We start from the raw sequence: 24,620 nt of genomic DNA on the forward strand, positions 1-24,620 counted from the left end.
CCCCTGTTCCTAATTCCTGCCAGAATTACCCACTGTTCTCATAATTAAAGTCTGCATGTTTGAAACCAGCTGCCCACTCCCCTGAGTTGCAGCATTCTCCAATGAGTTCCAAACTCTAAGGCATTCTTGACCCTTTTCGTCAATCTGGGATGCTGTAACAAATTACCATAGATTGGGGCTTCCCTGGTGGCGCAGTGGTTGAGAGTCCGCCTGCCGATGCAGGGGACACGGGTTCGTGCCCCGGTCTGGGAAGATCCCACATGCCGCGGAGCGGCTGGGCCCGTGAGCCATGGCCGCTGAGCCTGCGCGTCCGGAGCCTGTCCTCCGCAACGGGAGAGGCCACAACAGTGAGAGGCCCGCGTAACGCATAAAAAAAAAAAAAAAAAAAAAAAAAAATTACCATAGATTGGGTGGCTTAGACAAGGAATTCTGGAGGCTGAGAAGTCTGAAATCAAGGTATCTGGGTGAGGGTTTGCTTCCTGGCTGTCTCCTCATTGTATTCTCACCTGGCAGAGAGGAGAGAGAAGCAAGATCTCTTGGGACCTTTATGAGGGCACTAATCCCATTCGGGAGGGCTCTACTCTCACAGCCGCATTGAAACCTAATTTCCTCCCAGAGCCCCCGCCTCTTAATACCATCACATTGGGGAATAGGTTTCAACAGATGAATTTTGAGGGGACACAAACATTCAGTCCATACATTGAGTAACTTTTCCCAACATGGAGTCATCAAACCTGTAGCCAATTTCTTCAGAATAATGCTTATATCAATGTCCTTTTCCATTCCCATGTCCACCACCACTGAAGCCCTGTCACCATTTTACTCCTTATTTTTCTGGTAGAGGTTTAATTGATTCCTCTGCTCCAGTGTTCTCCTCACTCCAAATAGTCCGCCAAACAGCACTGCCCGCTCTGCTTGAGCATTTCCCCTTCCCACTTCACTCTGTTGTTTTTTAGGTGTAAATATCAGAATCCTTACCCCAGCCTCCCGCTCCAGCAGACTTCTAATCTCTTACACAAATCCTCCCTATGTTACTACTATTTGTACTACTGTAATAAATTTCCACAAACTTAATGGCTTAAACCAGCACAGATTTATCACCTTACAGTTCTGGAGGTCAGAGGTCCAACACAGTTCTCACCGGGCTGAAAGCAGGGTGCGTTTCTTCTGGAGGCTCTAGGAGAGAATGTTTCCTTGCCGTTTCCAGTTTCCAGAGCCCACCCGTATCCCTCGGCTTTTGCTCTCCGCTTCATCTTCACCGCCAGCAAGCTTGCATCTCTCTGAACGTTCTTCTGCGGTTACATCCCCTTCTGACTCTAAAAGCAGCTGGGAAGTGTTCTCTTTTAAGGACCCATGTGATTAACTTGGGCCCACCTGGATAATCCAGGCTACTCTTCCCATGGCCTCCTCTCAGGATCCTCTTTTCCCATCACACTCAGGTATTATGTTGATGTGACGCTCACCTTGGGTAATGTTTCCTCTTGTGAGCAATGTAAGGGTTGAGACACTTAGGAATGGCTTTTTTGTTTTTCTCCCTTAGTCTTTCCACATTCGTTACACCTGGTGAGATTATATGACTTCTGTTTATTTGCAGCCGAACACTGATCTTTTTTTAAAGGATCACGTGTTTAAAAGGCTAATAGACAATTTATTAGAAGGTATAAATCCTCTTAGATTTTTGTCCTAAAATATCTGTAGTCCCTTTTGCCATGTACAGGAACATTTTCACAGCTGGCCACCTTGTGGAGGAGGGAGGGGCATTATTTTGCCCACCATACTCCCCTCATTCACATCAATGTGCAGATCTTCTAACCGAGCCACCTATACTCCCACCTCTGCTCACTTCCTCCTCCTTTCCACTGGCCATCTCACTCCCACCACTTCCTTTGTTCACATCCATATCAGGATTTCATGATCAAATCTTCTCTAAATGGAACTTGTATCCTGCATCTAATGTCTGATCACTGTTCTCATTACATATGCACACAATCACACACATACATCCCCTACCCATCTCTTTATTTTCCTAGAATCTCCTAGAGGAATCAGTTCCTTAATGATGATGATTGATGATATTGACAATGATGGCAGGGGCCTCTCAAGGACTCTGATAAAGAGGGAATCATTTTAAGGCTGCCACAGAAACAGGCTTAACTGCTATAGTGTTTAATGGAATCAACCAATAGTTCAGCATTTAAAAAAATTTTTATATTACTGTATTTAAGATTTTAATGTGAATTTTCTTTAGCCACTAACCAAGATTTTACTTTAGGACAAAACTCTAAGAGGATTTCTATCTTCCAACTAATTGTCTGCTAGCCTTTTAAACATGTGATCCTTTAAAAAATGATTAGTGCTGGGCGGCATATAAACAGGATCCATATGATCTCACCAGATGTAACGAATGTGGAAAGACTAAAGAAGAAAACAAAAAGCCATTCTTAAGTGTCTTGAACCTTACATTGCTCACTGGAGAAAACATTACCCAAGGTAAGTGACACATCAACATAAGGCCTGAGCGTGATGGGAAAGCTGATTTCCGCGATCATACAGTTATGCCGCTAATTTGTTAGGTGCTAAAACAATTTCCTCATTGTACTTGTTCCTAATAAGTATGGAACAGTTTAGTCTCTACAAAAAGCAGGCTAAACATTTTCCCCTGCTGCCGGATCTCTGGGTTGAATGTCCGCATAAGAAGGACATGATTATACTTCATACAGAAACTCTTCCTGAGAAATAATAAGCTTTTAGAGGGCATAACTGCTGTTCCCCCAGTGGAGGGCTAGAGTAGGGTTGGAGGGAACTATTAGAAATACAGTAGGTCTGAGTTGAGGTACTGCTGCCCTGACAGCCAAAGATATCATTAAGGATAAACATTTTCCCAAAAGTTCAATGAGTGAGGGAGTATGTGAACAATAAGTAGATTGTTAAGACACAGCTGCATGTAGTTAGCACCACAAGTCAATTATACTATGTTTTGATATTTGGAAAATAATTATCCCATTCTTCTTTGAAAGTGCAGTAGTAGTAATAGAAATGATAAAGAAAGAGCCATCTTGGAGATAAACAATAGAATAAGCAATTCTAAATTTGTTGGATTCCTTGACAATATGCAGGAAATGAGCTAGATGTTTTCTGCAGACATCTGTTAATGCAGGGCTTACACCTGCAACGTATAAAACTAGTTTTTTCAGCAGACAAAGGGAACAAAGTCAAGATTCCTGATCTTGAAAGGTTTACTATATGGCAGGAAAGATCAGAAAAGTACATCTAGCCAAATATGAATAAATGCAATAAAAGTATTATGAAGTGTGAATGGAGCACAGAAGAAAGAGAAATTCCTTTCACCTGGGATCTGGAGAGCCTTTTCTGGAAAAGAGATGGCCAAAGAAATGGGTGGAATTTTGGCAGAACAGGATGTAAGGAAGTGAATTTAAAAACTGATTCTAAAATTCATATAAAAATGCAAAGGATCCCAAGTACCCAGAACAACTTTGAATAAGAAAAATGAAGTTGGAGGACTTACACTATCTGATTTTAAGACTTTTTGAAGCTACAGTAATCTAGAAGTATGATATTAGTGTAAAACTGGCAAATAAAATAATGGAACAGAATAGAATGTCCAGAACTAAACCAACACATATACGGACAACTGATTTTCAATAACGGTGCAAAGGCAAATCAGTGGAGAAAGGATCTCTTCAACAAATAGTGCTGGAAGAATTAGATATTCATATGCAAAAAAAAATGAACTTTGCTCCATACCTCACAGCATACACAAAAATTAACTCAAAATGGATTATAGATCTAAATAGAAAATCTAAAACTGTAAAACTTCTAGAAAAAAAAACACATCAGATTAAACATTTATGACTTGGGTTTGGCAAATATTTCTTTGCTATAATACCAAAAGTATGGTCCATTTAAAAGAGAAATTGATATACTGAACTTTATCAAAATGAAGACAGTCTTCAAAACTCTTCAAAAACATTGTTAAGCAAATGAAAAGACAAGCCATAGAAACTATTTGCAGATCGTATATCTGATAAAGAATTTATATCCAGAATAAAGGACTCCCAAAACTCAATAATAAAGCAAACTCCCCAATATGACAATGAGCCAGACTTGAAAACACACCTCACAAAGATATCCAGATGGATAATAAGCATATGAAAAGATGCTGAATGCCATTAATCATTAGTGAAATGCAATTGAAAACCACAATGAGATACTACTACACACATGCTAGAATGAATAAAATTAAAAAGACTGACCTTACATAGCATTGGCAAGGAAGTAGAGCAATAAGAATTCATATACACTGTAAGGAATTTACAGTAATACACTTATTTTAGAAAACCATTAAGCAGTTTCTTTAAAAATGTAAACACCTTACCGAAAAAAAAAAAAAAGGTAAACACCTATCTACCATACGACCCAGACATTCCTCTTCTAGGTGCTTTAGAAAATAAAAGCATATGTCCATACGAAGAATTGTAACCAAATATTCATTGCAGTTTTATTTATAGTAGCCAAGATTGTAAATAACCCAAAGATCCATCAACAAGTAAATGGATAAACAAATTAGGGTTTAAACAAGTAGGGTCTAAACACTACTCACAATGAACTACTCAGCAATAACTCAGCACTAAACACTACTCAGCAAAAAAATAATAAACTATTAATACACACAACATGGATGAATCTCAAAATAATTATGCTGAATGAAAGAAGTCAGACAAAATAGAATAGATACTGCATGAATCCATTCATACAAGTATCTTGAAAATGCAAACCAATATACGGTGATAGAAAGCAGATCAGTGGTTCCAGGGGAAGAGATGGGGAGGGAGGGATTACAAAAGGGCAGGAGAAAACTTTTGTGGGTGATGGGTGTGTTCATTGTCTTGACTGTGGTGATGGTTTCTTGGAGAAACACTTAGGTCAAATGTATTAAATTGTATACTTTAAAAGTGTTAAAAATTATTTTGCCAAGTATACCCCAAAACTATTTTAAGAAAAAGCAATTCAGTCCTGACCCACCTCAATGCCTCACTGGAGTGAGATGATAGCCCCTCATTCTGTCTGCCTAACAGGAAGGGGCAGGGGAATTTCTCTCATGGAAGATAACATATGTAGCATCAATGGATTTTTCACTCACAATATCTGCCAAGTAATAAAAAATTTCTAGACATGAAAAGTGTCAAGACTGCATGATTGATAATATGAGAATAAGAAACATTAGACAATACATGCAAACCCACAGATGATGTAAAGAGTTAAAAATAAAGACTATACAATAATTACCTTTAATATATTAAAGAAAATAGAGGAAATTATGGGAAAATAGATGACAGTATAAAGATGTTCACCAGAGAAATACACTGGCACCTATTTTTAAGAAAAATCAAACTGATACTCTAGAACTGAAGCTTTCAGTTCTGGAAAACATGGTGAATTGAGCTGATTTGGATCTCTTTTAAGTAAAACTTTTAGTAATGCTGGATAAAATACAACAACAACAAAAATAATATAGGGCTAACTATGAAGGAGAGAGAAATTCCCAGGTAACATATAAAGAGGACACTTAAAGCCAGAATGGCAAGTTTGTAAGCTGATGCCACAACACTCTGGAGAGAAGGGGTTTTAATCTGCAGTGAATAGGGCTATAATGTCTATTTAGAAAAAAAAAGGGTTCATACCAGATGTAGAGACTTCCTTTATAGAAACCTCCCTCATAAAAGTTATTGGATGAGCTGCCCCTTCATTGAAAGGGAGACTGAATGAACTACACACACACACACACACACACACACACACACACACACACACACACACAGGAAAGGGATGAAGAAACTGGTGCTTCCAGGGTCTCTAGGAAAAAAGTCTCCCATAAAAAATCTAAACTCCAAGCCCATGTTTCATGTGGATATGGAATTCAAATGTATACTCTATTTATGATTCAGGAATTCCCAAGCAAAAAACATAACAATTCCAGATTGATCAAATTACTTGGGGCCTTAGGATAAGCAATACAAAATTGTTCTCTGGGGAAACTTTTATAAAGCAGAATGTATGGGACAATCATAGGAAAAAATAATGCTTGCTGGAGAGCTCACACTACATACAGTACACATACATACACGCACACACACACACAAGACAAAAAATAGAAGTAAATAACTGGCCATGAGGAAGAAGTAGCTTACCCCAAAAACCAGGATGATTAGTATTCTGGAGCCTAAAATTATGAAACAATCTAAAAGAGAGCATAAAATAAATATGAATGAATCATTAAAAAAATAAAATAAATCATAGAAAACATGAAAAATCAGGACATCATGAAAAAAATCAATTTTTTAAAAGAACTAAACAGAACTTATGTAAATAAAATATATATAACATCTGATATATAAAATGCAATGGTTATTGCAGAATATTGAGTAGAGTTCCCTGTACTACACAGTAGGTCCTTGTGGCTTATCTATTATATATCTAGTAGTGTGTATATGTTAATCCCAAACTCCTAATTTATCCCTCTCCCCACCTTTCCCCTTTGGTAACCATAAGTTTGTTTTCTATGTCTGTGAGTCTGTTTTGTAAATTTGTAAAGTTCTTTTTTATCTTTTTTTTAGATTCAACATATAAGCAATATCATGATATTTGTCATTCTCTGTCTGACTTACTTCACTTAGTATGATAATCTCTAGGTCCATCTATGTTGCTACAAATGGCATTATTTCATTCTTTTTTTTTTTTAACATCTTTGTTGGGGTATAATTGCTTTACAATGGTGTGTTAGCTTCTGCTTTATAAAAAAGTGAATCACTTATACATATACATATGTTCCCATATCTCTTCCCTCTTGCGTCTCCCTCCCTCCCACTCTCCCTATCCCACCCCTCCAGGCGGTCACAAAGCACCCAGCTGATCTCCCTGTGCCATGCAGCTGCTTCCCACTAGCTATCTACCTTACGTTTGTTAGTGTATATATGTCCATGCCTCTCTCTCGCCCTGTCACAGCTCACCCTTCCCCCTCCCCATATCCTCAAGTCCGTTCTCCAGTACGTCTGTGTCTTTATTCCTGTCTTACCCCTAGGTTCTTCATGACATTTTTTTCCCTTAAATTCCATATATATGTGTTAGCATACGGTATTTGTCTTTCTCTTTCTGACTTACTTCACTCTGTATGACAGACTCTAGGTCTATCCACCTCATTACAAATAGCTCAATTTCGTTTCTTTTTATGGCTGAGTAATATTCCATTGTATATATGTGCCACATCTTCTTTATCCATTCATCCGATGATGGGCACTTAGGTTGTTTCCATCTCCGGGCTATTGTAAATAGAGCTGCAATGAACACTGTGGTACCTGACTCTTTTTGAATTTTGGCTTTCTCAGGGTATATGCCCAGTAGTGGGATTGCTGGGTCATATGGTAGTTCTATTTGTAGTTTTTTAAGGAACCTCCATACTGTTCTCCATAGTGGCTAAACCAATTCATATTCTCACCAGCAGTGCAAGAGGCTTCCTTTTTCTCCACACCCTCTTATTTCATTCTTTTTTATGGCAGAGTAGTATTCCACTGTATACATGTACCACATCTTCTTTACCCATTCCTCTGTTGATGGATATTTAGGTTGCTTCCATGTCTTGGCTACTGTAAATAGTGCTGCAGTGAACATTGGGGTGCATGTATATTTTCAAATTATTTATTTTTCTGGATATATGCCCAGGAGTTGGATTGCTGGATCATATGGTAATTCTATTTTTAGTTTTTTAAGGAACCTCCATACTGTTCTCCATAGTGGCTGCACCAATTTACATTCCCACCAACAGTGTAGGAGAGTTCCTTTTTCACCACACCCTCTGCAGCATTTATTGTTTGTAGACTTTTTAATGATGGCCATTCTGACTGGTGTGAGGTGATACCTCATTGTAGCTTTGATTTGCATTTCTCTAATAATTAGTGTTGTTGAGCATCTTTTCATGTGCGTTTTGGCCATCTGTGTGTCTTCTTTGGAGAAATGTCTATTTAGGTCTTCTGCCAATTTTTGATTGGGTCATTTGTTTTTTTGATATTGAGCTGCATGAGCTGTTTGTATATTCTGTAATAACCTATATGGGGAAAGAATCTGAAAAAGAATGGATATATGTATGTGCATAACGGAATCACTTTGATGTATTCCTGAAACTAACACAACACTGTAAATCAACTATACTCCAATATAAATTAAAAATAAAATACACTAATAATAAAACAATTCACAGGGTGGGTTAAACAATATTTTAACTTGCAATATCTAGTAAGTTCATTAAAATTCAAGGGTAATCTCTAAAATAATTGTTTAAAAAGAGAATAAAAATAATGGAGCCAAAATAAAGCCTTCAGAGTAGGCCAGTCACTATTCTAAAAGTTCTTTATATATTTCATCACTTAAGGCTCACAAGCTTTGAGGTGGATAGTATCCCTTTTTATATGTGAAGGAAGTGAATCTCAAAGAGATTAGGTATCCTGGTGAAGACTGCACAGTTAGCAAGTGATGGAACCAAGCCCAGACAGGCTATCTCTAGACCCCATGCTCTTAACCACCACTGCAAGGTATAAAGCAGGAAAGGAGAAGAGCAAAGTAAATAGAAATCACAAAATAAAATGCTAGAAATAAAACATCATTGGTAATCACAGTATATTTAGATGAAATAAACTCACAAATTAAAATTTATAAATTTCATTTGTTAATCTGAAACAAAGCAAAATTAAAACTTAAAACAGATTGAAAGTCTAAAAGAATAACAGAGAAAGGTCAAAAGTCAGAGATAGAACAAAAGATATTAACCAACAGAAAGGGAATCATTCAAGCCTTCCCCACATTCACTATTTACTTGACACCCAGCTTGATTGGCCATTTACTGGTTCTGTGCCCGAGCAAAATACTGAATTTCCCAGAGCCTTAGTTCTCTGACCTGTAAATATAAGAAACAGTCTCTCCCTCCATCCAGCCAATTTTTATTGACCACTGACTGTGTTCCAGGCACTGGTCAAGCCACTTGGGACCTATCAGTGAACAAAATAAAGATCCCTGTCCTTGCAGAATTTATATTCTAGTAGAAGGAGCAGAAAATAAACAACAGACATAATAGTCACATGAACTGTAGAGTATGATAGGTGATAAGCGCTGTAGAGAAAGAGCAATAGAATATGGTCTGGGAAATGGAGGTGCCGGGGCAGAGATAAGGGAAATGCAGTCCCCAATTTAGTGAGATGGCCAGAGTTGGCCTCATTAAGAACATCGAGAAGGGGGTATTTGTTGCTAGGGCTTCTGTAACAAAGAACCACAAACTGGGTGCCTTAAACAACAGAAATTTATTGTCTCACAGTTCTGGAGGCTGCAAGTCTGCAATCAAGGTGTCAGCAGTGTTGGTTCCTTCTGAGGACTGGAATCGACACTGGGAGGGAGAATCTGTTCCAGGTCTCTCTCCTTGGCTTGTAGATGGCCATCTTCTCTCTACATCTTCCCATCCATCATCTCCCTTCTATGCACGTCTATGTGTCCACATTTCCCCTTTTTATAAGGATACAAGTCATATTGGATTAGGGCCCACCCTAATGAACTCATCTTAACCAGTTACATCTGCAACAATCCTATTTCCCAATAAGATCACATTCTGAAGTATTGGAGGTTGGGACTTCAGCATATGAATTTGGCGGGGGGGGAGACACGATCTGACCCACAACAAAAGGCATTTGTGGAAGGACTTGAAGTAAGTGAGGGAGGAGCCATGTGAATATCTAGGGCAAGAGTGTTCCAGACAGAGAGACCGGCCAGGGTAACAGCCCTATGGGTACATGTCTGCTGTCTTCATGGGACAGCAGGGAGGCCATTGTGTCTGGAGCAGAGTGAACCGGGGTTGGGGGACAGGAGATGAGATCAGCCGAGGGGGTGGGGGGAGGAAAGCTTTGAGGTTATTGCAAGGACTCCAGCTTCTTCACTGAGTGAAACGAGAAGCCATTGCAGGATTTTGAGCAGAGAAGTATCCTGACTTAACTCCTATTTAAAAGGATTCTTTAAGCCTCTGTGTTGAGAGTTCTCACCGTATGTTTACAAAAAATTAACTTAACACAGAGGCCACTTAGTGCCCAATAAATGTCACCTGTTATTGTTTATAAGGGTGCTGGTGGTGTCCTACCCAGATTTTACTATCCAGTGTGTTATTCCCAGCTGCTGGGGATGCTGGCCTACCAGTGCCTCCTTCTCTAGACAATTGCTCTTTGGTCAAAGTAGAAGTTGCCTTACCCTGACTGGCTTGGTTTACCAAAGGTCATGCCCCTGCCTCAAGAAAGAATGACTCTGTGATGCAATTTACGCCTCTTGTCTGATAGAATGAGCACATGTGACATATTGAGGAGACTCACAATGTTCTTGAGAATGTTATACCAGCAGAAACACTGCCAACTTGGGGACACAGACAGAACAAGGGGAAAGAAGGCTGGCAGACTCCCCCAAATTTTACATTCAGGGAACAGGTTGATAAACTACTCAGTTACAAATACATTCTACCCTTCAAGAAAAAGGAAGGACAATTTCAAGGGTAGAGCTGCAGGCCCAGAGGGCAGCCATGTGCCACAGAAGATTATTTACAGGCCTTGCAACCTAATAGAATTAGCACAGTTGAATTCTGAAATTGCTTGGAACTGGTGACTCCTTTCTCCTTTCCAGTTTCTCCCTTTTTGGACAGGAATGTCTAGAACTGGTATCCTATGCTTGTCCCACCATTGCATTTTATGAACAGATAACCTGTTTCTAGTTTTACTGGTCCACAGATGGAGAATTTTTCCCCAGGATGGATCATACAAAGGGTCTCACCCATACCTGACTTAGATGAATAAGATGATGTCATTTAGGACTTTTGAGCTGATACTATTTTGACTATATATTGGACTTTGATTTCATGGTGTAATATTTGAGACTTTGAAGGATGTTGGGATAAGATGGATGTATTTCGCAGGTGGGATGGACATGAATCTTTGGGGCCAAAGAGAAGAATGTGGTAGGATAATTCACGCTCCCCCCAAAAAAAAAACATGTCCTTTCCTAATCCCTAAAACCTGTGCATATGTTACCTTGCATGGCAAAAGGGACTTTGCAGGTGTGATTAAGTTAAGGATCTTGAGATGGGAGATTACTGTAGATAATCCAATGTTATCACAAATGTCCTTATAGGAGAGAAGCAGGATGGTCAGAGACAGAGATGTAAAGTGGAAGCAGAGGTGACAGTAATACAGGGCCTTGAGCCAAGGAGTGTGAGCAGCCTCTGGAAGCTGAAAAAGGCAAGAAAATGGATCTTTCCCTAGAGCCTCTCTGTATGGAACACAGCCCTGATGACACCTTGATTTTAGCCCACTGACACTGATCTTAGACTTCTGCACTCTAGAACTGTATGAGAATAAATGTAGGTTGCTTTAAGCCACTGAGTTTGTGGTGCTTTGTTACAACAGCAACAGGAAATGATTCAGGAACCAATGAACATGTTGCATGTGTTGCCTGCTGTGTGGTCATAAAGTTCTTTGTATCTGACCCAGGAGTCTTGTGTCTTCTGCCAGCTTCCACAGAACTGTGTCATGCTAACTTGCTAGCTTTCGAAAGGGGTCAAATCTTAGACCTTTCACAGTTCTTGACATTTAATTAACAAAAATGATGGTATCATCATGGGTATTTTTCTATCTTTTGAATATCCTTCAGTCTTCTAATAAATCTATTTCTAAATAAGATACCACTTAAATAGTTTTGAATCTTAATAATAAATAACCCATGGTTTAAATTTTGTTACTTAAGTTATTAATATTTGCATTAGTAAAAGTTATTAAAATCAACATTTTAATGAATGAAAATAGCAAGTTTAATGAAAATAGCAAGTTTCTTTTTGCAAGACTGTGTGTTAACTACAAGAAATGTTCCATGCTTTTGTCTACTGTTTAGTGTTAGATTCTTAAAGAATAATATTTTCCTCAAAAGATATTATGGGAAAGGGGTTTCTTTTGGTGGAATAATTCCTAAATGAAATCTGGTGCATGACTCAGACCACTGGGATCCTAGAGATGATAGAAATTGAGACACTATAAACATGGAATCATTTTTAAATGAAATTGGATGTGAAAGCAAAGAAGCTGAGAAAATTCTGGTGCAGTATATGGATTTATTTTTCAGCTTAAGCAAGACAGGCGGTAAACAAATCCATAATGAAAATGCCACCCAGAGATTAGCAGCTGGCCATGCCTGCAACGTGACTGTGCAAAACCAAGTCGTTTCCAAAACAGTGTGCAGGTTTGATTCCTTCAGGAAATTAACTCTGGGTTGCGCCAGGCCACCCTGAATATCTGTTGATGGGGTATTTATAACCCATTCACCATTCCAGCTCAAAGCCCACACACTAGCCACATGACCATCACTGCCACATCTGCCAGGTAAACAGACAGCCTAGCAAATAGCACTCTTCTTGTTCACTAGCCAATGGTACAGTAGTGTGACCAGACACAGTTACACCAACATAGAGACACAGGAGGCACCTCCCCTCACCCAGCTGACAACCTTCCATACATTTCTGGGGACAGGATTGTCCTACAATGTGCCATGAATTGGTACTCATCCCGGGAGAGGAGGGGCAGGGCTGTCTCCAGGTTTGAGCATGGGTGGCTGTAGGGTCTCAGAACTGCTGTTTCAGCACAAGCAATAGAAATGCTAGCCACAGTGACCATGAGAAACAAGACTCCTGATGTCCCGGTAGATGCTCAGGCCTCTGACAAAAGCTGGGCTCAGTTAAGGGTTGAGTGGGAGTTACAGACCTGGGGGATGCTACAACAAAAGCTAAGAGGCAGCGCCCTGGTTTATACTGCTTTGGGTATATCCAGCCTCATCCGAATACAAAACAATAAATTCACAAAATATTAGAACTGGAATGGATCATCTACCGCAGACCTTACAGTTAAAGAGGTGGCAGCCCAGAGAGGCAAAGCAACTTGCTGAAGGTAGAGCGTGGTAGTGGCAGGTAGGAATGCAATATGCCAAACCCCATTCAAGACCACTGACACTGAATACGTGGCCAAGTTTTTCAATGACAAGGAGGATGAGACAGTGTAAATACTCGGTTCCTCAAAAAGCCCCAAATGTGTTTAAAGGTATAAACACTCAGCTTAATCAACATTCTTCTTAGGGGGCTCTCTTCGCTCTCTGTCTTTCTGTCTCTCTGTCTTTCTCTCTGTATCTCATACACAAAGACACATAATCTTGGTGAATGAAGACTTCTTGCTATACAAAGACAGACCCAACATCTTCAGGAAGACACTTTACAAGACATGCCTCTCAATCCAAGTCTTTGTGTGAGGTCTGGGCAACTGGCTTATTTTCTAGAACAATAGGTGGTTCTGAAATAAGGAGATCATCTTCCCCAAAGGAGGAGTTCTGGTCCGTGTGGACGAAGTTGGGGATGTCAAATTTCATGAGCCTGCTCAGCTCCTCCTCTGGCTGCCCACTGCGTCTGATGGCTTCCTGGAGTTGAACTTCACTGTCGAGAGCTGTGGTCTGGAGACTACCTTTGGCCTTGTCCAAGTGGTCCATTTCATTGATGTAGCAGTGAAAGAGGGACCTGGATTCCTCATTGCCCTGTCGAGAAAAGACCTTATCTGGTTCCATTGGCCTTCCAAAGTCTGACACAAAGCTGTTCATTCTGAATCTCTTCTCCGAAGACTCTGTATTGCTGTAAAGAAAAGCAAAATAAAAGACTGCTTACACTCCAGCTTAGTTACCTGCAGAATCATGGTTTTCGGCATCTGTGGAATGCAAGTCCCTGTACACAGCATGCAGACAAACATCAGAACTGAGAGACGTCACTTCTGAACATGCACAAATAAACCCAAGGCAAAAGTCACAAGGTGAGGGCCCTTGGACCATCCTGAAAAGAGACCTTTTGCTGAGGGATCCTTGATATTCTTTATCACACACCAGTGTTTCTCAGTGGGACCCATGGATCATCTGCATCAGAATTACTTGAAGTGCTTCTTAAAATGCAGAATTCTGGGTTACAGTCCCTCAGGATCTCCGGAGGTGGGGACGGGTAGTCTGTAGTTTCATAGAATCCCCAAGGATCACTACTCGTGGTCACGTTTAGAACCACTGGCCGACATCAGGCCAGCCTGAACAACAATACTATCTCACAGGGGTGAGTTTCATGTTTGTCAAAGCAATGTCGTATCCATTTATCTCACCCCATTCTCAAAACTGACCCATGCTGGGCTTCCCTGGTGGCACAGTGGTTGAGAGTCCGCCTGCCAATGCAGGGGACACGGGTTCGTGCCCCGGTCCAGGAAGATCCCACATGCCGCGGAGTGGCTGCACCCGTGAGCCATGGCCGCTGAGCCTGCGCGTCCGGAGCCTGTTGCTCCGCAATGGGAGAGGCCACAACAGTGAGAGGCCCATGTACCGCAAAAAAAAAAAATAACACAAAACCCAAAAAAACCTGACCCATGCTGTCACTTAGGCCAAGAATTATTATACCCATTTCACAAAGGCATAAGCTAAGGTAAGGAGGGGTCAGATTTCCTGCTTGATTGACACAATCAATTATAAGAGTGCAAAAAAACTCCAGTTCCTGATTCCTTGTTTCATTTAGTGTGGAACAAATTAGCAATTCAATGGTAATAAATCGGTGAATGGATGAATAAAATAACTCTCAATGAGTCCCATGAGTGCCTGACAGAAAGAGCAGGGGCAAACTGAATAACCTGATAGCCCACCTACTTTAATCACCATTCTTTCCAGGTTTATAGAAAGGTGACTCCCACACAGGTAGTGACTCCATAAGGTCAAGAATCATGTCCGAACACTTGCAAATCCAGAATAGAACCTGACAACAATTAGGCTCTGGAGTGTGTAATCTCAGTGATTTCAGTTCTTAAATCTCTTCTTTCCCATCCCATCACTCAAGATACAGCACTTATGACCAAGTTCTCATGGGGCAGGGGACATGGAATCAAGTTACAGGTATGAAAAATCTGATCTTAAAAACTAACCGCCATACTGTCTTGATTACTGTAGCTTTGTAGTATAGTCTGAAGTCAGGGAGCCTGATTCCTCCAGTTCCGTTTTTCGTTCTCAAGATTGCTTTGGCTATTCGGGGTCTTTTGCGTTTCCATACAAATTGTGAAATTTTTTGTTCTAGTTCTGTGAAAAACGCCAGTGGCAGTTTGATAGGGACGGCATTGAATCTGTAGATTGCTTTGGGTAGTAGAGTCATTTTCACAATGTTGATTCTTCCAATCCAAGAACATGGTATATCTCTTCATCTATTTGTATCATCTTTAATTTCTTTCATCAGTGTCTTACAATTTTCTGCATACAGGTCTTCTGTCTCCTTAGATAGGTTTATTCCTAGATATTTTATTCTTTTTGTTGCAATGGGAGTGTTTTCTTAATTTCACTTTCAGATTTTTCATCATTAGTGTATAGGAATGCCAGAGATTTCTGTGCATTAATTTTGTATCCTGCTACTTTACCAAATTCATTGATTAGCTCTAATAGTTTTCTGGTAGCATCTTTAGGATTCTCTATGTATAGTATCATGTCATCTGCAAACAGTGACAACATATACCCTGAGAAAACCGTAATTCAAAAAGAGTCATGTACCAAAATGTTCACTGCAGCTCTATTTACAATAGCCAGCACATGGAGGCAACTTAAGTGTCCATCAACAAATGAATGGATAAAGAAGATGTGGCACATATATACAATGGAATATTACTCAGCCATAAAAGAAACGAAATTGAGTTATTTGTAGTGAGGTGGATGGACCTAGAGTCTGTCATACAGAGTGAAGTAAGTCAGAAAGAGAAAAACAAATACTGTATACTAACACATATATATGGAATCTAAGAAAAAAAAAAGTCATGAAGAACCTAGGGGCAAGACGGGAATAAAGACACAGACCTACTAGAGAATGGACTTGAGGATATGGGGCGGGGGAAGGGTAAGCTGTGACAAAGTGTGAGAATGGCATGGACATATATACACTACCAAACGTAAAATAGATAGCTAGTGGGAAGCAGCTGCATAGCACAGGGAGATCAGCTTGGTGCTTTGTGACCACCTAGAGGGGTGGGATAGGGAGGGTGGGAGGGAGGGAGATGCAAGAGGGAAGAGATATGGGAACATATGTATAACTGATTCACTTTGTTATAAAGCAGAAACTAACACACCATTGTAAAGCAATTATACTCCAATAAATATGTTAATAAATAAAAATAAATAAATTGAAGAAAAATTTAAGCAAACATCTGATTACTTAGTGTAGTTGAAGCCAAGAATTCACCTACTAAATTATGTATTATTTCAATAAAAAAAGAAAAAACTAACCTCCAGATTATCAAGAATCACCTGGATTTCAGGGCTCAGCAATCCTAGAAGCTTTGCAATCCAGGCAGCAGAGGGACTTTTATATCAGATTTATCTCCTGCTGTGATGACCTGGGTGACATCAGATGAGGAATTCCTCTCAGAAGCCTGAGTTTTTCCTTGTAGTGATAAGCCTGATTAACCAGTCTCGTTGCCCACTCCGCAAGGTGATGTGAAGATCAATGATTGACACAGGAGTATGACATTCACTAGGTCATGTGTTCAGAATTCAGAGAAAAATCATTTGAGGGAGACTGATGGAATTCTACTTTAATGCAAATTTAATAGGAATAGGTTTTATCTTTCAGTAAGTGATTTTCTTCCCCTCGTTGTCATTTCACCTAAGTTTAAAAGATGACTCAGCAATCCCACTACTGGGCATATACCCTGAGAAAACCATAATTCAAAAAGAGTCATATACCAAAATGTTCATTGCAGCTCTATTTACAATAGCCCAGAGATGGAAACAACCTAAGTGTCCATCATCGGATGAATGGATAAAGAAGATGTGGAAAAAAAAAAAAAAAAAAAAAAAGAAGATGTATACAATGGAATATTACTCAGCCATAAAAAGAAATGAAATTGAGCTATTTGTAATGAAATGGATAGACCTAGAGTCTGTCATACAGAGTGAAGTAAGTCAGACAGAGACAAATATCATATGCTAACACATATATATGGAATTTACGGGAAAAAAAATGTCATGAAGAACCTAGGGGTAAGACAGGAATAAAGACACAGACCTACTAGAGAATGGACTTGAGGATATGGGGAGGGGGAAGGGTAAGGTGTGACAAAGCGAGAGAGAGGAATGGACATATATACACTACCAAACGTAAGGTAGATAGCTAGTGGGAAGCAGCCGCATAGCACAGGGAGATCAGCTGGATGTTTTGTGACTGCCTGGAGGGGTGGGATAGGGAGGGTGGATGGGAGGGAGACGCAAGAGGGAAGAGATATGGGAACATATGTATATATATAACTGACTCATTTTGTTGTAAAGCAGAAATTAACACACCATTGTAAAGCAATTATACTCCAATAAAGATGTTTAAAAAAAAAAGACAAGAAAAAAAAATGTTTGAGAACAGCAATGAATGTGCCAGCAACCTGTGACCTAAGAAGCTAAAATGTCACCTAGGAAAAGAGGGGATTAACATGTTTGGAAAAAGCATGGTTAGGACTGCTGGGGTCACACCATCCCCCAATTCCAGGCTAAGAAGCTCTGAGTACTAGCTTTCCAGCTTGCCCGGAGCATCAGCTGAGTGTGAAGGCCAACCCAGAAACCCAGCTGTGTACAGCAGCTCTTCTATAACCCAGGCTACATGTTCTCAGGATTAAATTGAGTCCATTGACCACCATCCCCGCCGCTTGCTGAAGAACGAAGGTACAGAAGACCAAGAGTGTTTTTACCCTCCCCAGGGCAGAGCCCAGGCGATAGACACTAAGATGCCTTCCCTGTTTCACCCCTGCTCTCTTCTCTCCCCAAGACCTCTGGGTGTGGTAACAGTGCAATCTGTCTGATTCTCCCTCCCTGAGAACAAGGGAAAAGCCCATCTTTGTTCTCTTAGAGTCTGGTAAACATTAAATACTCAACAGACCACCCTGTTCTTCCTCTTTTGTTTCCCTGACTGATAAACTAAAAAACCTGTATGTGAAAAATTGTGATCACGGACACAGCTTGCTTCTATTTAGTTACTATTCATCTCACTGTTGGGCAATATTTACGTACTGAAATCCATAGATCTTAAATGTAAAATTCAGTATGTTTTTATTGATATATACACCCATGTAACCACCCTCCCAGTCAAGACATAGAATATTTCCTTTCTTCTGGAAAGTTTCCTCCTGTTCAATTTCCAGCCCCTTCAGGTAACACTGCTCTGATTTCTATTTCCATTGATTAGCTTTGCCTGTTCTTGAACTTCCAGTCAATTTCCACCTCCCAGAGGCAATCTGTTTTGATTTTTATCACCGCAGATTAGTTTAGCCTGTTCTTAAAATTCATACAAATGGAAGCATCAATATATAGTCTTTTGTGCCTGTATTCTTTTGCCCAGAATTATGCTTTTGAGGTTCATCCATGATGTCGCATGCAGCAGTAGTTTGTCCTTTTTCTTGCTCAGTAATATTCTGTTGTACAAATACACTACAATTTGTTTATTCATTCTTCTGTTAAAGGGCATTTGGGTTGTTTCCAGTTTGGGGCTGTTATGAACATTCTTGAAAAGTCTCTTTGTAGATACACATTTTTATTGTTCTTGAGCAAATACTAAGAGTAGAATTACTGGGTCGTATAGTAGATGTTTCTTAACTTTATAAGAAACTGTGGAGTTTTCCAAAGTGGTTGTACCATCTTACACTCTCTCCACAACGCATGAGAATTACAGCTGTTCCACATCCTTTTCAGCACTGGGTACTCTCCATCTTTGTAATGTCAGTCATTCTCGTGGGAGTGACGTGACACTCAGTGTGATTTTAATGAGCATTTCTCTGATGTCTAATAATATTGAGCATCTTTTCATGCCCTTATTGGCTATTGGTTTATCTTCTTTTGTGAGGAGCCTGTGTGTGAGAATTTTGCCCGTTATAAAATTGAGGTTACCTTTTGTTATTGATCTGTAGAAGTTCTGTCATACATTCTGAATACAAGTCTTTTGGTAGATATATGTGTTGCAAACATTCTCTTGACCTATGACTTGCATTTTCATTTTCTTAAAGATGTCTTTTGATAAGCAGAAGCTTTACATTTCAGTTAACTTCAAATTATTAACTTTTACCTTCTATGTTAGTGCTTTTTATATCCTCTCTAAGAAATAATTGTTGACTCCCAAATCACAAACCCTTTGCTTTCTTCTAGAACCAATACAATAGCCATGAACCACAGATGGCTATTTATTTAAATTTAAATTAAGTAAAATTTAAATTTTGGTTTCTCAGTCATATTACCCACATTTCAAGTGCTCAATGGCCACATGTGGCCAGTGGCCACCTACTTACGCAGCACAGAGAACATTTCTGTCATCATAGAAAGTTCTATTGGACAGAGCTGTTCTAGGAGCTTCTACTTTGGGTTTATGATCTATGTTGAGATAGGGGTCAAGGTTCATTTTTTTCCCATATGTTTACCCTGTTGTTCCAGGACTGTTAAAAAAAAAAAAAAGAAGAACTTTCTTTTCAATTGACCTTATACAAAAATCATTGTATTCTACACACAGGTAATGAAGGATAAGAAAATGAAAAAAAAAATTCCATTCACAACAGCATCAAAAAAAAATAGAATACTTAGGAATAAATTTAACAAAGGATGTGTGAGACCCGTCCACTGAAAATTTCAATGTTGCAAAGGGAAATTAAGGAAGACCTTAATATATGAAGAGATATACCAGGTTTGTGGATTGGCAGACTCCAGGTTAAAAGCCATATTACCATAGACATAAACTATTGAATTGTCCTTCCTTCAAGGGCCAAAATCCCTTCTCCCTTCTGTTTTTGTATGCTAATGTTCACTCTCCAATACCTTCCAATAGTCATTCATCATATTTTGTCCAGATTTTATTTTATTTATTTTTTAATTTATTTTATTTTTGCTTGCATTGGGTCTTCGTTGCTGTGCATGGGCTTTCTCTAGTTGTGGTGAGCAGGGGCTACTCTTCATTGCGGTGTGCGGGCTTCTCATTGCAGTGCATGGGCTTCTCATCACGGTGGCTTCTCTTGTTGTGGAGCACAGGCTCTAGGCACACGGGCTCAGTAGTTGTGGCTTGTGGGCTCAGTACTTGTGGCTCACGGGCTCAGTAGTTGTGGCTTGCGGGCTCTAGAGAGCAGGCTCAGTAGTTGTGGTGCACAGGCTTAGTTGCTCCGTGGCATGTGGGATTTTCCCGGACCAGGGATCAAACCCATGTCCCCTGCATTGGCAGATGGATTCTTAACCACCGTGCCATCAGAGAAGTCGTTTGTCCAGATTTTAAATTGTTATCTGCAGGGTTATACTGAAACATGCTACTCTGCCATTACTGAAACTGGAACCCACCTGCCTAATTCCTCTTGGCCCTTCATGAATCATCTTAGGTGCCACCTTCTTCCCTGACTCCTCCAGTCTGAGTTGGGATGTTCTCCCAGAGGACTGGGTGCTTCTCTCCATCTGCCTTCTCACTCGGTATTGAGCCCATTTCTTTACTTGTCTGGCACCTTCCTTAAGACGATCAGCTCTTGCGGCAGGTATTGTGTGTTTCTTGTCTATGTCCTCAGTACCCAGCACGGTACTAGGCATAGAGTAGGTGCTCATTAAGTTTTTGTTAAATGAGTGAATGCATCAATCATGAAGAGATCACAAAACTAAAGCAACTCTTGCCTTGGCAGGAGGCCTCTCCTACAGTTGCAGAAATCAATTCAAGGGCGTACCCAGGGTTGGCAATCAATTTGAGGGCATACCCAGGTAAGGCTGAAAATAAGGACTGGTGAGCCTTAATAGACAGATGGTCTGTTACTAGAGATCCTGAGTGTGACTCCAGCTCCAGAGATACAAGAGATTCAGCAAACTAGCCACATCTAGGACTGCCCTGAACCTGTTTCTGGCCAAGGGAAGCACTGTCTCTGGCTGTACCCTGCAGTGCACCCCACATTCCCAAGCTCTGTCCTAGAGTCTTCTATGGCACCTCCTGCCTTGCACTGTTGGAGCTCACAGACCACAGAGCTACTGCAAGGGCATCTTGCACCTTCTATAACTGACCCACTTTGGAGGCTGCAGGAGACTCAGGTTCCACTGGGGAGACTTCCCACCATTTATTGGTAAGAACAGCTTCAATAAAGCCCAGTGAACTCTCTCCCCACCCAGTGGTTACCCAGTCTTTAAAGCAGACTAGCCCTCGTGAGTCACACCTGAAAATGTTCTTGTACACTTAATGTTGGAATAGCAAAGGATGCTCACTAATTAGGCAGGGGGGATTCTGCTGCTGGATGTTGCCTTAATTCAGTTTTCAGGAAACATGTGCCATATTGTTAAGGCTGTCTTTCCAACCTTATAAAACATGTCCTGGTAGATAACCTGGGTGCCATGACAGAGAGAAGAAGGCTAGTTGCGAGTTTCCCATCCTCTGAAACTCAGTTGGCATATGGAAAAGTAATGCTCACTGGCACCTATCAGAGCAGTTAAAACAGTTGAAAATCAACTTGTTCTTCCACAGCCTTGGTTATACCTGTGAAAATTTAAAATTACAAGGGCTAACCTCTTAAATACCACCTTGATTAAAATGATAATTAAAACCAGAAGCCATAAACTTCAATAACTGGAACACTGAAAGAACGAGAAACTGTGAGATGTTGACTGAGCTAGCAATTAATATCATGTTATAAGTATCATAAAGAAAAGAAAGGATACTGAAGAATATTTGTACTATAGACTGAATGTTTGTGTTCCTCCAAAATTCCCATGTTGAAACCTAATCCTCCAAGTGAGGCCCCAGTGAGATCCCTCTCTCCTTCCTCCATATGAGGACACAGTGAAAAGTCCATCATCTACGAACCAGGAAACAAGTCCTCACCAGACAGTGAACCCGCAAGCACCTCAACCTTGGACTTCTCAGCCTCCAGAACTGTGAGAAATAAATTTCTGTTACTTACAAGCCATCTAGTAAATATCTATGGTATTTATAGGAGCCTGAACATATGAAGACAATTATAAAATTCAGAATCACCAAGAATTTTAGTGTCTTTCATTATTTTTGTCACATTCCTACCTATTCTATATTTTGTCATCATGAAACTGAGATCTAGCTAGCGTGTTTGCAAGAAGTTCTCCCGTGTCATCCTAACTTTTGAAAAATGACAACTGTTTATTTTGATAGAATCTTAAAATCACTTGTTTTACTTATTTAAGAATCTCTATTCCTCATTTTCAGCTTGTTATAAGAAATGCAATTTGGACTTAACCTATTGATTGTGACATCCCCAAACTCCACCAGCCAGAGTAAAAAGACTGTTCAGACTGTTCTGATTCTTGGTCTTTTCTTCTTCTCACTCTGGGTTGTGTCATGTATTGTCTGAACCTGTGGGATTTTCTGTACCAGAATAGAGATCCTCCATCGTGAGCACCCATCCAGTCCTCTGGCATTTGCATTGCATGTCATTTGCTTCCATGACACTCCCCTGCTCACAAAACTTTCATTGATTCCCCAAACTCTTCTGCCTGATCTTTCAGACCATCCTCTCCCACATCACATGGCCTTTCCAGTGTCAGCTCCTACCAGTCCCCTCACCAACCCTACCTTCCGGCCATATGGGACCTGACTGTCCCCCTCTGAGCCTTTGCTTGTGCTGTTCCTCCTACCCCTTCTCTGTCAAAATCAAATATGTCCTTTTCTGTCCAACTCAAATGTCCCTGCCTCCATGGAGACTCTCTGATCTCCCAGCAGGAAGGAATCTGCCCCCCTCTGTACTCCTTTCGATTTTACTGACCTTGCCTTACAGGATGCAGCCCTTCCTGTCTCATGTCAGAGCTATTTGGTATGCTCTTTTCTCTCCCATATACTGCTGTGCTGTACGCTATTCATCTTTGCATCTCTCAAAGGGCCTTGCCATCATTCGACGCTCAATCAATGCACTGGACGGCTGTAACTGCAGGTGGTCCAGAGCCCTGATTCCTGTGAAAGGCACAGCCACCTCCAGTGTTTAGGGATGTGCTCCTTCCTCTGGGACCCTACGAGAAGTTAGGTCAGGAGGGCAGACTTCTCCCACCTTCGCTGGCAGAGGGAAAACACCCGTAAGATTCTGGGTTATTCCCTTAGGATTTTCCAGATTTATGATGAGTTTTTACAAATGGAGTGCCTGCTGCTGTACTGAGTCTTAGCATGCCTGACTATCCTCAGGTTTGCCCCAGTCATGAAAAGTGGTGGGCAGTCCAGCCTGTGGGAACCTAGTGTTTCCCCAGTCACTTTCAGTGGACTTTTAGAGATGCGTAAGCCAAAGACCTACTAAACTCTGTGATGAACCACCAGTGAGAAAATAATAATAACCATTTCACAGGAGCCATAGCCTGTGCTGAGAGCCTTATCTCATGTAACAAGCCCTAACAGTGGCACCAACCAAATCCTTGTCTGTGTGTGAAAGTGCCTTTTGGTTGCTTTCGTTGATAGTTCCAACTTGCCAGGGAGATTTCAGTCTCTCTGAGGCAAGAAGGATTCTACTACCTTAGCATGACCCTCAGCTGTGCACTCAGGCTACACCTTGTAACTGATGGGGAATTAAAAGCGACTCCTGAACAAAGGTGTATAACTTGAATCAGATACATAAAGCAGTTGGATTTTTTACCTGTTGATACATGGAGACCTTTCAGAATGGCGGCTCTTCGTCAGGAACCACTCTGCACTACATCTGCACTTAGCTGGTTCCTGTGACCTTGGTCATTATCAAAGACCTTGAGCACAGACATTCTCTTGCTATTAGCTTTTAGGTGCGCTGTACCCCTCCTTTAGTAAGTGTCATATTCAGGAAAATTGCAACTCAAGGTAAAATGTAAGTTCCATTTTTACAAGGTCATGAGCAATCCTGTCCTCACCCCTAAACGAAGACCATCCCCGCCTGGACAAAGTGCACTTAGCAAAGGCTACAAAAGAGGGTATTTGAGGTGTATGATGTCTGGGGTTTGATCGTTTTTTTTAAAAAAAAATGTCCAAAATATTCAACATAAAAATGTGGTACAAGCCTTTCCTGTACTCTTTCTCTCTGGCAGATTTATGATAATGGGGTAATAATACTTTAACAAGACGGTAAAGAGAGTAAATAGCTCCTTAGCAGAAAAAGCACAGGAAAAATGGTTCTTTTATCTTCATTGTCTTTAAAGGATCCAGGTAAGAGGGTTTTTTTTCCCACACACAACAGCAGATATTCCATGAGAAAAATAATCCCCATTAAAGCTGCTTCTTGGACCTAGAAGCTTTTAAGAAAGGCGATGTCAGCTTTATAAGAGTCTTTCTCCCTCTTTGGTCTGCTTCACTAGTGCTCACTCATATCTGGTTCTTCTCTCCTCCTGGAAACACAGATTACCCTGCCCAGCCTGGCGGTCAGGTGGCTGTGGCTGGTTCTGGCCAATGATCTGTGAGAGGAAGGGATGTGTGCCACTTCCTGGCTGAAGGACAGAAGGGCAGGTGTGAGATCTCTTCATGCCCCCTTCCCTGTCACAGG

General features: G+C 40.6%; 1 protein-coding gene across 1 annotated transcript in view; it reads right to left on the reverse strand.

Annotated features, from left to right (window-relative positions):
- Nucleotides 1-13,359: 13,359 nt before the first annotated feature.
- Nucleotides 13,360-24,620, reverse strand: part of MRAP2 (melanocortin 2 receptor accessory protein 2) — a 38,885-nt gene continuing 27,624 nt past the window's right edge. The window contains exon 3 of the mRNA XM_065889146.1: nt 13,360-13,753. Within this exon, the coding sequence (XP_065745218.1) occupies nt 13,360-13,753 (394 nt within the window). The remainder of the gene's footprint in view (nt 13,754-24,620) is intronic.

Source organism: Phocoena phocoena, chromosome 12, assembly GCF_963924675.1.
Source record: "Phocoena phocoena chromosome 12, mPhoPho1.1, whole genome shotgun sequence".
Lineage (NCBI taxonomy): Eukaryota > Metazoa > Chordata > Mammalia > Artiodactyla > Phocoenidae > Phocoena > Phocoena phocoena.